The sequence below is a fragment of the Vanellus vanellus genome, assembly GCF_965231255.1.
Source record: "Vanellus vanellus genome assembly, contig: HAP1_SCAFFOLD_1886, whole genome shotgun sequence".
NCBI classification, from domain to species: Eukaryota; Metazoa; Chordata; class Aves; order Charadriiformes; family Charadriidae; genus Vanellus; species Vanellus vanellus.
In genome coordinates, this window is record NW_028128776.1 from 1 (window position 1) to 15268 (window position 15268).

Sequence of the window (15268 nt, forward strand, 5' to 3'; positions counted from 1 at the left end):
CCCCACCCCCCATAGCCCCCCCCGCCCCATAGCCCCCATAGCCCCCCATAGCCCCCCCTGCCCCATAGCCCCCCCATACCCCCTGTAGCCCCCCCATAGCCCCCCGCCCCATAGCCCCCATAGACACCCATAGCCCCCCCTGCCCCATAGCCCCCATAGCTCCCCCCCATAGCCCCCCCGTCCCATACCCCCCCACACCCCCCATAGCCCCCCATAGCCTCCCCTGCCCCATAGCCCCTCCATAGTCCCCCCCGCTTCATACCCCCCCCACCCCCATAGCCCCCCCATAGCTCCCCCCGCCCCATAGCCCCCATAGCCCCCTCCGCCCCATAGCCCCCATAGCCCCCGTAGCCCCCCATAGCCCCCCCTGCCCCATACCCCCCACACCCCCATAGCCCCCCATAGCCCCCCCATACCCCCCATAGCCTCCTCCGCCCCATAGCTCCCCCGCCCCATAGCCCCCATAGCCGCCCATAGCCCCCGTAGCCCCCCATAGCCCCCCCCCCCATACCCCCCCACACCCCCCATAGCCCCCCATAGCCCCTCCCGCCCCATACCCCCCCACACCCCCCATAGCCCCCCCATAGCCCCCATAGCCCCCCCGCCCCATAGCTCCCCCGCCCCATAGCCCCCATAGCCCCCCATAGCCCCCCCCGCCCCATACCCCCCCATACCCCCATAGCCCCCCCTGCCCCATAGCCCCCCATACCCCCCCCATACCCCCCCGCCCCACTGACCCGCGCTGTTTCATGGACCCACTGCCCCGCAGCGCCCCCTACCGGCCGCAACCGTCACCCCCGCGCCGGCCACGCCCCCCCCTTTGCCCCGGAGCCAATCAGCGCGCGGGACAGTTGGCGTTGGCCCCGCCCACACGACGCCGATTGGCTGCGGCTGCCACCCCGGGCGGGGAAGGCCTCGCTATGGGGTGCCCCATAGAGAGCCCCACTGAGAGTGCCCCATAGACACCCCCTCGGTGTGGGGTGCCCCACACATTCCCTGGGGGTGGGGGGGGGGGGTGTCGCTGTGGGTCTCAGCCCCACACATTCCCCCGGGGGGTGCTGTGGGTCTCAGCCCCACATGTTCCCTGGGGGTTGCCGTGGGTCCCCAGCCCCACATGTTCCCTGGAGCATTGCTGTGGGTCTCAGCCCCACACGTTCCTTCAGGGGCTGCTGTGCTGTGGTCCCAGCCCCACATGTTCCTGGGGGCATTGCCGTGGGTCGCAGCCCCACATGTTTCCTGCAGCGTTGCCGTGGGTCTCAGCCCCACATGTTCCCGGGGGCACTGCCGTGGGTCCCAGCCCCACATGTTCCCCCAGGGGTTGCCGTGGGTCCCAGCCCCACATGTTTCCTGCAGCGTTGCCGTGGGTCTCAGCCCCACATGTTCCTCCAGGGGTTGACGTAGGTCCCAGCCCCACATGTTCCCTGAAGCATTGTTGGGGGTCTCAGCCCCACATGTTCCCGGGGGCATTGCCGTGGGTCCGAGCCCCACATGTTCCCCGAAGCATTGTTGGGGGTCTCAGCCCCACATGTTTCCTGGAGCGTTGCCGTGGGTCTCAGCCCCACACATTCCTTCAGGGGCTGCTGTGCTGTGGTCCCAGCCCCACATGTTCCCGGGGGCATTGCCGTGGGTCCCAGCCCCATACATTCCCCCAGGGGTTGCCGTGGGTCTCAGCCCCACATGTTCCCTGGGGGTTGCCGTGGGTCCCAGCCCCACATGTTCCCTGGAGCATTGTTGGGGGTCCCAGCCCCACATGTTTCCTGCAGCGTTGCCGTGGGTCTCAGCCCCACATGTTCCTCCAGGGGTTGACGTAGGTCCCAGCCCCACATGTTCCCTGAAGCATTGCCGTGGGTCTCAGCCCCACACATTCCTTCAGGGGCTGCTGTGCTGTGGTCCCAGCCCCACATGTTCCCGGGGGCACTGCCGTGGGTCCCAGCCCCACATGTTCCCCGAAGCATTGCCGTGGGTCCCAGCCCCACACATTCCCGCAGAGGTTGCCATGGGTCCCAGCCCCACATGTTCCCTGGAGCATTGTTGGGGGTCCCAGCCCCACATGTTTCCTGGAGCGCTGCCGTGGGTCTCAGCCCCACACATTCCTTCAGGGGCTGCTGTGCTGTGGTCTCAGCCCCACATGTTCCCGGGAGCATTGCCGTGGGTCCCAGCCCCACATGTTCCCCGAAGCATTGTTGGGGGTCTCAGCCCCACACATTCCCCCAGGAGGGTTGCCATGGGTCCCAGCCCCACATGTTCCCCCAGGGGTTGCTGTGGGTCCCAGCCCCACATGTTTCCTGCAGCGTTGCCGTGGGTCTCAGCCCCACATGTTCCCCCAGGGGTTGACGTAGGTCCCAGCCCCACATGTTCCCTGAAGCATTGTTGGGGGTCCCAGCCCCACACATTCCCCCAGGGACTGCTGTGGGTCCCAGCCCCACACATTACCTCAAGGGCTGCTGTAGTCCCAGCCCCACACATTCCCCCAGGGGGGTTACCATGGGTCCCAGCCCCACACATTCCCCCAGAGATTGCCATGGGTCCCAGCCCCACATGTTCCCGGGGGCATTGCCGTGGGTCCCAGCCCCACACATCCCCCGGGGGGGGCTCCCCTGTGTCCCCGCTCTCCTCCCCCCCCCTCCCCCCAAATTCAGTGGGTCACCACCCCCACCCCACTACCGCGGCTGTGGGGCGGTGCAGAGCCCTTATCAGCCCCACACAGAGTGGGGCGGCGTTTGCCGTGGGGCCGCCGCCACCCCCCCCACCCCCCCCCTCCCTTTTCCCAACCCCCCCCTACCACCCCCCACCCCCTTTCCCCCAGCCCCATAGCGCCGTGGGGCTGAACCCCCCCACCCCCCCACCCCCCCTGCCCCACGGCATCCGTGGGGCGAAAAGGAGCTATGGGGCAGAGGGAAGAGATGGGGGGAGGGGTAAAAATTGTCACCGCGACGCTCTGACCTTTCCGAGCAGCTGCCGAAATATCACCCGGCGCCGGCGGCCGCCCCACACCCCCCCCCCACCCCACCCCACCCCACACCGCCGCCGCCGTGGGGCGCAGCGCCGTGGGGCGCAGCAGCGAGAGGCCGGAGGGGACGAAGAGGGATTATTTTTACCGCGTTTCGGAGAGAGAGACACCGCCGCGACCAAACGAGAGAAGAAGAGGGGCGATGGGCGATGCCAAACCCAATTCCCCCATTTCCATCTTCATTCCGGTACAAATTCCGCCGGAAACGGAGTGTTTCTCTCTCTCTCTCCCCAAAAAAAAAATTAAAAATATTCCCCCCAAAAAAAAATATCCGCTCTCCCCAAAATAATAATGGCATTGGCGGAGACCCCCCCCGGGGTGGGGGGTTCACATCACCTTACAGCAACGCCGTTTTTCCGTCGGCGTTTCCGCCGCCGTCGGTTTGAGGAGCGGAGGGGGATCGGCGGAATCGGCGGTCGACGGCGGCGCCGGATTTTTCCCGATTGAGGGATTTTCGGTGGGGGGCGATGGGAATTGGGGGGCGGTGTCATCGGCGGTGTCATCGTCGTCCCGTTGGAAATGGGTCAAAACCCTCCGGGTTTTTTTCACCCGCGGCCAAGAAGCGGTTTCGAGATTTTCCGATCTTCCGGCGGTGGGAAAAACCGGCGGATCATCCGGCGCCGATCCGGTGCCATCCTGGCGGGGAAGAAGAGAAAAAAAAATGGGAAAACCTCCCCAAAAAAAAGGCCAAACCCCCCCCCTAAAAATCAAACGGCGGCGATGGGGGGAGGGGGGGAACGGCGGCGGCGACTCACGGCGGAGGGGCGGACAAATCCGGCGTCGTTTTGGCGGTGCTGAGCCCGTTGCCAGACGATGGCTTCGCGCCGTTGTTCCTTCCGGTAGAGGTCGAGACGTTCCGAAACGCTCGTCCGGCGCATCACCCTCCTGCCCGGTGGGAGGGGGGTTATTTTGGGGGAAAAAAAGGCGGATTTCGGCACCGGCGGTGGAGGTTTTTGGAAGAAGGGGGGTGGGGGAGGGGCTCACCCGCGGCCGGCGGCGCTGGAGCTGCGGCGTTGGAGGGGGGATTTGGGCTTTTCGGGCGTTTTGAGGAGGGCGAAGCGGCGCTGGTTGAGGTGTCGGAGTTTGGCTTTGACTTCTTCGTCGCCGCAGACGTCTGCGGGCGCAGAGGGGGGGAGGGGGGAGGGGGGGAGGGGGGGGAAATGGGGGGTGGGGGGAGGGGGGGGGGAAAGGGGAGAGGCCATCACGGGGTAAAGTCGGGGGGAGGGGGCGGAAGGCCATGGGGTCACCGGCAACGTCAGAAGCCAACTGGGCAACTTCAGAAGCTCATGGGCAACCTCAGAACCCAACTGGGCAACTTCAGAACCTCATGGGCAACCTCAGAAGCCAACTGGGCAACCTCAGAACCCAACTGGGCAACCTCAGAACCCAACTGGGCACCCTCAAAACCTCATGGACAACTTCAGAACCCAACTGGGCAACCTCAGAACCTCATGGGCAACCTCAGAAGCCAACTGGGCAACCTCAGAAGCCAACTGGGCAACCTCAGAACCCAACTGGGCAACCTCAGAAGCCCATGGGCAACCTCAGAACCTCATGGGCAACCTCAGAACCTCATGGGCAACTTCAGAACCCAACTGGGCAACTTCAGAACCTCATGGGTAACCTCAGAACCCAACTGGGCAACCTCAGAACCCAACTGGGCAACCTCAGAACCTCATGGGCAACCTCAGAACCCAACTGGGCAACTTCAGAACCTCATGGGCAACCTCAGAACCCAACTGGGCAACCTCAGAACCCAACTGGGCAAGCTCAGAACCCAACTGGGCAAGCTCAGAACCCAACTGGGCAAGCTCAGAACCCAACTGGGCAAGCTCAGAACCTCATGGACAACTTCAGAACCCAACTGGGCAACCTCAGAACCTCATGGGCAACCTCAGAAGCCAACTGGGCAACCTCAGAACCCAACTGGGCAACCTCAGAACTCAACTGGGCAACGTCAACACTCTATGGGCAACCTCAGAACCCAACTGGGCAACCTCAGAACCTCATGGGCAACTTCAGAACCTCATGGGCAACCTCAGAAGCCAACTGGGCAACCTCAACAACCCATGGGCAACCTCAGAACCCAACTGGGCAACTTCAGAACCTCATGGGCAACCTCAGAAGCCAACTGGGCAACCTCAGAACCCAACTGGGCAAGCTCAGAACCCAACTGGGCAAGCTCAGAACCCAACTGGGCAACCTCAGAACCTCATGGGCAACCTCAGAAGCCAACTGGGCAACCTCAGAACCCAACTGGGCAACCTCAGAACTCAACTGGGCAACGTCAACACTCTATGGGCAACCTCAGAACCCAACTGGGCAACCTCAGAACCTCATGGGCAACTTCAGAACCTCATGGGCAACCTCAGAAGCCAACTGGGCAACCTCAGAACCCAACTGGGCAACCTCAGAACCCAACTGGGCACCCTCAAAACCTCATGGACAACTTCAGAACCCAACTGGGCAACCTCAGAACCTCATGGGCAACCTCAGAAGCCAACTGGGCAACCTCAGAAGCCAACTGGGCAACCTCAGAACCCAACTGGGCAACCTCAGAAGCCCATGGGCAACCTCAGAACCTCATGGGCAACCTCAGAACCTCATGGGCAACCTCAGAACCCAACTGGGCAACTTCAGAACCTCATGGGCAACCTCAGAAGCCAACTGGGCAAGCTCAGAAGCCAACTGGGCAACCTCAACACTCCATGGGCAACCTCAGAACCTCATGGGCAACTGCAGAACCCAACTGGGCAACCTCAGAAGCCAACTGGGCAACCTCAACACTCCATGGGCAACCTCAGAACCCAGCTGGGCAACCTCAGAAGCCCATGGGCAACCACAACACTCCATGGACAACCTTAGAACCTCACGGGCAACCTCAGAACCCAACTGGGCATCCTCAGAACCCAGCTGGGCAACCTCAGAACCCAGTTGAGCAACCTCAACACTCCGTGGGCAACTTCAGAACCTCATGGACAACTTCAGAACCCAACTGGGCAACCTCAATGCTCCGTGGGCAACCTCAGAAGCCCACAGAACAACCTCAGAACCCAGCTGGGCAACCTCAGAACCCAACTGGGCAACCTCAGAACCCAACTGGGCAACCTCAGAACCCAACTGGGCAACCTCAGAACCCAACTGGGAATCCTCAGAACCCAACTGGGAATCCTCAGAACCCAACTGGGCAACTTCAGAACCCCATGGGCAACCTCAGAACCCAACTGGGCAACTTCAGAACCCAACTGGGCAACCTCAGAACCCAACTGGGCAACTTCAGAAACCCATGGGCATCCTCAGAACCCAGCTGGGCAACCTCAGAACCCAACTGGGCAACCTCAGAACCCAGTTGAGCAACCTCAACACTCCATGGGCAACCTCAGAACCTCATGGGCAACTTCAGAACCCAACTGGGCACCCTCAGAACCTCATGGGCAACCTCAGAACCCAACTGGGCAACCTCAGAACCCAACTGGGCAACCTCAACGCTCCGTGGGCAACCTCAGAAGCCCACAGAACAACCTCAGAACCCAGCTGGGCAACCTCAGAACCCCATGGGCAACCTCAACACTCCATGGACAACCTCAGAACCTCATGGGCAACTTCAGAACTCAACTGGGCAACCTCAGAAGCCAACTGGGCAACCTCAACACTCCATGGGCAACCTCAGAACCCAGCTGGGCAACCTCAGAACCCAGCTGGGCAACCTCAGAAGCCAACACGGCAACCTCAGAACCTCATGGGCAACTTCAGAACCCAACTGGGCAACCTCAGAACCCCATGGGCAACTTCAGAAGCCCATGGGCAACCTCAGAACCCAACTGGGCAACTTCAGAAGCCCATGGGCATCCTCAGAACCCAGCTGGGCAACCTCAGAACCTCATGGGCAACCTCAGAACCCAACTGGGCAACCGCAGAAGCCCATGGGCAACCTCAGAACCCAACTGGGTAACCTCAACACTCCATGGCAACCTCAGAACTTCAAGGGCAACCTCAACACTCCATGGGCAACCTCTGAACCCAACTGGGCAACCTCAACACCCCATGTGCAACCTCAACACCCCTTGGGCAACCTCAGTGCTTGGAGGGGCAACCTCAGCACCCCACGGGCAACCTCACCACCTCAGGGGGCAACCTCACCGCCCCGTGGGGCAACCTCAGCACCCCACGGGACCACCTCACCACCCCATAGGACAACCTCACCGCCCCACGGGGCAAACTCACTGCCTCATGGGGCAACCTCAGCTCCTCATGGGCAACCTCACCACCTCATGGGCAACCTCACCACCTCATGGGCAACCTCACCACCCCATGGACAACCTCACCACCCCATGGGGCAAACTCACTGCCTCATGGGGCAACCTCAGCTCCTCATGGGCAACCTCACCACCTCATGGGCAACCTCACCACCCCATAGGACAACCTCACCGCCCCACGGGGCAAACTCACTGCCTCATGGGGCAACCTCAGCTCCTCATGGGCAACCTCACCACCTCATGGGCAACCTCACCACCCCATGGACAACCTCACCACCCCATGGGGCAACCTCACCGCCCCGTGGGGCAACCTCAGCACCCCACGGGACCACCTCACCGCCCCATGGGGCAACCTCAGCACCTCACGGGACAACCTCAGTGCCCCATGGACCACCTCAGCACCCCATGGGCAACCTCACCGCCTCATGGGGCAACCTCACCGCCCCATGGACAACCTCAGCACCTCATGGGCAACCTCACCGCCTCATGGGGCAACCTCAGCGCCCCATGGGCAACCTCCCTGCCTCATGGGGTAACCTCACCCCCCCATGGGCAACCTCAGCTCCTCATGGGGCAACCTCAGCTCCTCATGGGGCAACCTCACCGCCCCACGGGCAACCTCACCGCCCCATGGGCAACCTCACCGCCTCATGGGGCAACCTCAGCACCTCACGGGACAACCTCAGCACCCCATGGGCAACCTCACCGCCCCATGGACAACCTCCCTGCCTCATGGGGCAACCTCACCGCCCCTTGGGGCAACCTCACCCCCCCATGGGCAACCTCACCGCCTCATGGGGCAACCTCACCACCCCACGGGACCACCTCAGCGCCCCATGGGCAACCTCACCGCCTCAGGGGGCAACCTCACCGCCCCACGGGGCAACCTCACCGCCCCATGGGGCAACCTCAGCTCCTCATGGGGCAACCTCAGCACCCCATGAGGCAACCTCACCCCCCCATGGGGCAACCTCACCACCCCACGGGACCACCTCAGCGCCCCATGGGCAACCTCACCGCCTCAGGGGGCAACCTCACCGCCCCACGGGGCAACCTCACCGCCCCACGGGGCAACCTCACCGCCTCATGGGGCAACCTCAGCTCCTCATGGGGCAACCTCAGCTCCTCATGGGGCAACCTCAGCACCCCATGAGGCAACCTCACCCCCCCATGGGGCAACCTCACCGCCGCACGGGCAACCTCACTGCCCCATGGACCACCTCAGCACCCCATGGACCACCTCACCGCCCCATGGACCACCTCAGCACCCCATGGACCACCTCACCACCCCATGGACCACCTCACCCCCCCATGGGGCAACCTCACCCCCCCATGGGGCAACCTCACCACCCCATGGACCACCTCACTGCCTCATGGGGCAACCTCAGCACCCCACGGGACCACCTCAGCACCCCACGGGACCACCTCACCACCCCACGGGACCGCCTCACCCCCCCACGGGGCAACCTCACCACCCCATGGACCACCTCACCCCCCCTTGGGACCACCTCACCACCCCACGGACCACCTCACCACCCCATGGACCACCTCACCACCCCATGGACCACCTCACCCCCCCATGGGGCAACCTCACCCCCCCAAAATCTCGGGTGACCTCTCCCGGCGCTGCACAACCCCTTAAAAAACAAACCCCCCCCCAAACCCCCCCCTCACCCAGAGGGGTCTCCTCCAGCAGCGATTTCCCGTCGAGGTCGGCCCCGTGGGCCACCAACAGCTCCACCAGGGCCACCTGGAGAAGGAGCAAGAAGAAGGGGGGGGGGGGGAGGGGAAGGGCTAGTGAAAATCCCATGGGATTTGCCCATCCTCCTTCCCGTTTCCTGACCCACCTGTCCCCAACAGGCGGCGGCGTGGAGCGGTTGCCACCCTTCCTCATCCCCGGCGTTTACGGTAGCCCGGTGTTCCAACAACAATTCGGCCGCTTCCACGTATCCGTTGGCCGCCGCCACGTGAAGCTACGGGAAAAGGGGCGGGAAAAAAAAAAGCCGGAGCGGGAAAAAAAAAAAAGCGGGAAGAAGGTTTGACAACAACCATGGGAAGTAGGAGGACGTCACCGGTGAAGGCGTCACCGCGACAACCGGTTTTACCAACGTGGCGCCGTCAACCCGCCGAGCGTCCAGGTCGCTTCCCGTTCGGATAAGCCGTCGGATTTCTCCGAGCATGGAACGTTCCGGAGCGGTACGAGCTTCTTCGATCTTCTCCTGGGTGATACCTCCAAAAAAAAGGGGGATGAAGGGGTTGTAGCCTTCCCGGTTATCCCATCCCCTTTTCCGTCCTTTCCGGTTGAGCGGCGGTGACGGTGTAACTTACCCCGTTCCGCCATAGCGCTCTCGAGACAGTCGAGGGTCACCTCTTCCTCGCACAGGTCGTAGGGCATATTCCCGTCGGAATTGAGGGCGAGGAGGTCGGCGCCGCTGGGTTGGGGAGGGAGAAGGTGGTCAAGGACCACCGCGGGAGGGTGTTGGCTACCGCAACCCCCCCCTTGGGTTTTCCGGTTGTGCGGCGGTACCGTTGGATGAGGAGGTGGACCAGAGGGAGGTGACCGCAGGCGGCGGCGGCGTGAAGGGGTGTCCAGAGTTCGGAGTCGCGGGCGTTGACGGAAGCGCCGGAGTCCAGTAAGAGGGTCACCAGGTCAGGGGAACCGTCGATGCAGCACTGGGAAGAGAAGGGGGGGGGGGGGAGGGGGGAGGGGGACCCCAAAAAAAACAAAAAAAAAAAACAAAAAAAAACCCAAAAAAAAACAAAAAAAAACACACAAAAAAAACAAACAAAAAAAAACAGAAAAAAAAAAACAACCAAAAAATGACCAACCAAAAAATGACCAACCGCAGCACCCAGCTGGGCAACCTCAGAAGTCCATGGGCAACCTCAGAAGCCCACGGGGCAACCACAGCACCCAGCTGGGCAACCTCAGAAGCCCACGGGGCAACCTCAGCACCCAGCTGGGCAACCTCAGAAGCCCACGGGGCAACCTCAGAAGCACATGGGCAACCTCAGAACCCCACGGGGCAACCTCAGAAGCACATGGGCAACCTCAGAAGCCCACGGGCAACCTTAGCACCCAGCTGGGCAACCTCACTGCTTGGAAGGGCAACCTCAGAACCCCACGGGCAACCACAGCACGCAGCTGGGCAACCTCAGAAGCCCACGGGCAACCTTAGCACCCAGCTGGGCAACCTCAGTGCTTGGAGGGGCAACCACAGAACCCCACGGGCAACCGCAGCACCCAGCTGGGCAACCTCAGAACCCCATGGGCAACCTCAGAAGCCCACGGGGCAACGTCAGAACCCCATGGGGCAACCTCAGCACACAGCTGGGCAACCTCAGAAGCCCACGGGGCAACCTCAGTGCTTGGAGGGGCAACCACAGAACCCCACGGGCAACCTCAGAAGCCCACAGGGCAACTTCAGAACCCCATGGGCAACCTTGGCACCCAGCTGGGCAACCTCAGAACCCTATGGGGCAACCTCAGAACCCCATGGGGCAACCACAGCACCCCATGGGCAACCACAGCACCCAGCTGGGCAACCTCAGAACCCCATGGGCAACCTCAGAAGCCCACGGGCAACCTCAGCACCCAGCTGGACAACCTCAGAACCCCACGGGCAACCTCAGTGCTTGGAGGGGCAACCTCAGAACCCCATGGGCAACCTTAGCACCCAGCTGGGCAACCTCAGAACTCAACAGGGCAACTTCAGAACCCCATGGGCAACCTCAGTGCTTGGAGGGGCAACCTCAGAAGCCCACGGGCAACCTTAGCACCCAGCTGGGCAACCTCAGAAGCCCACGGGGCAACTTCAGAACCCCACAGGCAACCTTAGCACCCAGCTGGGCAACCTCAGAACTCAACAGGGCAACTTCAGAACCCCATGGGCAACCTCAGTGCTTGGAGCGGCAACTTCAGAACCCCATGGGCAACCTTAGCACCCAGCTGGGCAACCACAGAAGCCCACGGGGCAACTTCAGAACCCCACGGGCAACCTCAGCACCCAGCTGGGCAACCTCAGTGCTTGGAGGGGCAACCTCAGAACCCCACGGGCAACCTCAGAACCCCATGGGCAACCTTAGCACCCAGCTGGGCAACCTCAGAACCCCATGGGCAACCTCAGTGCTTGGAGCGGCAACTTCAGAACCCCATGGGCAACCTTAGCACCCAGCTGGGCAACCTCAGAAGCCCACGGGGCAACCTCAGAAGCCCATGGGCAACCTTAGCACCCAGCTGGGCAAACTCAGAAGCCCACGGGGCAACTTCAGAACCCCATGGGCAACCTCAGTGCTTGGAGGGGCAACTTCAGAACCCCATGGGCAACATTAGCACCCAGCTGGGCAACCTCAGAACTCAACAGGGCAACTTCAGAACCCCATGGGCAACCTCAGTGCTTGGAGGGGCAACCACAGAACCCCATGGGCAACCTTAGCACCCAGCTGGGCAACTTCAGAACCCCACGGGGCAACCTCAGTGCTTTGAGGGGCAACCTCAGAACCCCACGGGCAGCCACAGCGCGCAGCTGGGCAACCTCAGAAGCCCACGGGGCAACCTCAGAACCCCATGGGCAACCTCAGTGCTTGGAGGGGCAACCTCAGAACCCCAAAGGCAACCTCAGAACCCCACGGGCAACCTTAGCACCCAGCTGGGCAACCTCAGAAGCCCACGGGGCAACTTCAGAACCCCACGGGCAACCGCAGCACCCAGCTGGGCAACCTCAGAAGCCCACAGGGCAACCTCAGAACCCCACGGGGCAACCTCAGAACCCCACGGGGCAACCTCAGAAGCCCACGGGGCAACCTCAGAAGCCCATAGGCAAACGCAGCACCCAGCTGGGCAACCTCAGAAGCCCATGGGCAACCTCAGCGCCCCACGGGGCAACCTCAGCTCCTCAGGGGGCAACCTCACCGCTCCGTGGGGCAACCTCACCGACCCATGGACAACCTCAGCGCCCCATGGGACCACCTCAGCGCCCCATGGGACCACCTCAGCGCCCCATGGACCACCTCACTGCCTCATGGGGCAACCTCAGCACCGAATGGACAACCTCAGCGCCCCACGGGACCACCTCAGCGCCCCACGGGACCACCTCACCGCCCCACGGGACCACCTCACCGCCCCATGGACCACCTCAGCGCCCCACAGGACCACCTCACCGCCCTATGGACAACCTCATCACCCCACGGGACCACCTCAGCACCCCACAGGACCACCTCATCACCCCACGGGACCACCTCAGCGCCCCACAGGACCACCTCATCACCCCACGGGACCACCTCAGCGCCCCACGGGACCACCTCAGCGCCCCACGGGACCACCTCAGCGCCCCACGGGACCACCTCAGCGCCCCACAGGACCACCTCAGCGCCCCACAGGACCACCTCATCACCCCACAGGACCACCTCAGCACCCCATAGGACAACCTCAGCGCCTCAGGGGCAACCTCAGCGCCTCAGGGGCAACCTCAGCGCCCCATGGACAACCTCAGCACCCCACGGGACCACCTCATCACCCCATGGGACCACCTCACCGCCCCACGGGACCACCTCAGCGCCCCATGGGACCACCTCAGCGCCCCATGGACCACCTCACCGCCCCATGGACCACCTCAGCGCCCCACAGGACCACCTCACCGCCCTATGGACAACCTCAGCACCCCATGGGGCAACCTCAGCACCCCACAGGACCACCTCACCGCCCCATGGGACCACCTCACCGCCCCATGGGACAACCTCAGCACGTCACAGGACAACCTCAGCGCCCCACGGGACCACCTCAGCTCCTCATGGACCACCTCAGCTCCTCATGGACCACCTCACCGCCCCACGGGACCACCTCAGCGCCCCATGGACCACCTCATCGCCCCACGGGACCACCTCAGCACCCCACGGGACCACCTCAGCTCCTCATGGACAACCTCAGCGCCCCACGGACCACCTCAGCGCCCCATGGACCACCTCACCGCCCCATGGGGCAACCTCAGCGCCCCATGGACTACCTCAGCGCCCCATGGGACAACCTCAGCACCCTACGGGACCACCTCAGCGCCCTACGGGACCACCTCAGCGCCCCATGGACCACCTCACTGCCTCATGGGGCAACCTCAGCACCCCATGGGACAACCTCAGCGCCCCACGGGACCACCTCAGCGCCCCACAGGACCACCTCAGCTCCTCATGGACCACCTCACCGCCCCATGGGGCAACCTCAGCGCCCCATGGACTACCTCAGCACCCCATGGGACAACCTCATCACCCCACGGGACCACCTCACCACCCCACGGGACCACCTCAGTGCCCCATAGGACCACCTCACCACCCCACGGGACCACCTCAGCGCCCCACGGGACCACCTCAGCGCCCCATGGACCACCTCAGCGCCCCACGGGACCACCTCACCACCCCACGGGACCACCTCACCACCCCACGGGACCACCTCAGCGCCCCACGGACAACCTCAGCGCCCCATGGACCACCTCACTGCCTCATGGGGCAACCTCAGCACCCCATGGGACCACCTCATCACCCCACGGGACCACCTCATCACCCCACAGGACCACCTCATCACCCCACAGGACCACCTCAGCACCCCACGGGACCACCTCAGCACCCCACGGGACCACCTCACCACCCCACAGGACCACCTCAGCGCCCCATGGACCACCTCATCACCCCACGGGACCACCTCACCACCCCACAGGACCACCTCAGCGCCCCACAGGACCACCTCAGCGCCCCATGGGACCATGGGGGGGGGGGGGGGGGGGGGGGGGGCGGCATCTCCCACCGGAGCCGATTATCCGGACGGAAAGGAGAGGAGGGAGAGAAGCCGGAGGTGCCGTACCTGGTGCAGCGCCGTGAGTCCGTCCTCGTTGCAGAGATCGGGGCTGATTCCGCTCGCCAGGAATTGTCGGACTGCGGAGAAAGAGGGAAACCGGGAATCTCACCGGCTGCCCGGCACCTCGGAACATCCCGCCGGAGTTAAAGCTCAGGCCGGTACTTTGATCCGGGATTTCGGATTCGTCGCGTTTTAAACGCCGCCACGTCGACGGGAACCCTTCGGATACCTCCCGGCGTTGAGCGGCATGCCGGATTCCAGATTTATGGATCGGGGTTACGAGCTGCCGGCTCGTTTTCCGGGATATTTAAAGGCGGAAATAGAAATTTACCGCCCGTTTTTTGGGGGGGGGGGGGTGTTTTTTGGGGTTTTTTTGTTTTTTTTTTTTTTTTTCCTTGGAAGGTTGAAGGAATTCTCCCAAATTCCCACCGCCGGCACCCACCTTCCTCGGCATCGTGCCGGGCGGCCGCTTCCAGTAGCCGGACGTTGGCGGGGAACGTCACCCTCTTCCCTTGGCCGTCGCTCTTCCTCCTCCTCCTCTTCCTCTCGGCTCCGACCTTCATTCCCTGCGTCTCCTTCTCCGCCTGTGCCCATTTTTTCAGCTGCTGGATCCGGCGTTTTTGAGCGTGTTTCAACCGTTCCGGCGTGCTCAACCGCGCCACCTCCGGCATCTCCGCCAACAGTTCCGGGTGCTCGGCCATGACGAGGGAATTTTATCGGAGAAAGGAACGGATCCCACGGGAAACGGGATACGGAGCTCGTCGGCTCTTCAACCGGCATCACCCGCCGCCTCGCGGAGCAGGGCGGGGTTCGGCTTAGCCCCGTACGCCGGTGCTTTGCCGGAGCTCTGCCGTCGGCTCCGGAGACAGGGATGGGAATTTCGGAACCATCTCCCCACCCCGGCTGCTTCCCTGTCCGCTTTTTTAGCGCCCAAAATCACCGGCGGCGGGAACGGGCTCCTCCGACCTCCTTAAGCTTCGGGGGGGGGGATAATTCCGTCCCGGCACCCCCCGTTCACCGGCGGTTTGGGATGGAGCCAGCTGGCGACGCCGGATCCGAAGGCACGGAGGAACGAGGCAGGTGTCCAGGCCGGAGAAATCCCGTCAGTCCGATCCCAAACTCTCGTTTGCCACCTAATTATCCCGCCGACGAGCTTTTGCC

At 63.2% G+C, this 15268-nt stretch overlaps 1 protein-coding gene across 1 annotated transcript; it reads right to left on the reverse strand.

Moving 5' to 3' along the window:
• Nucleotides 1-2886: 2886 nt before the first annotated feature.
• On the reverse strand, nt 2887-15060 carry LOC309684057 (protein phosphatase 1 regulatory subunit 16A-like). The gene is made up of 10 exons (XM_082500018.1): nt 14550-15060; nt 14114-14184; nt 9794-9939; nt 9595-9698; nt 9372-9496; nt 9114-9239; nt 8941-9016; nt 3995-4124; nt 3766-3895; nt 2887-3646 (listed from the first exon to the last, which is right to left on the reverse strand). The coding sequence occupies exons 1-10, from the start codon at nt 14806-14808 to the stop codon at nt 3338-3340; spliced, it is 1476 nt and encodes a 491-aa protein (XP_082356144.1). The 5' UTR covers nt 14809-15060; the 3' UTR covers nt 2887-3337.
• Nucleotides 15061-15268: the final 208 nt, after the last annotated feature.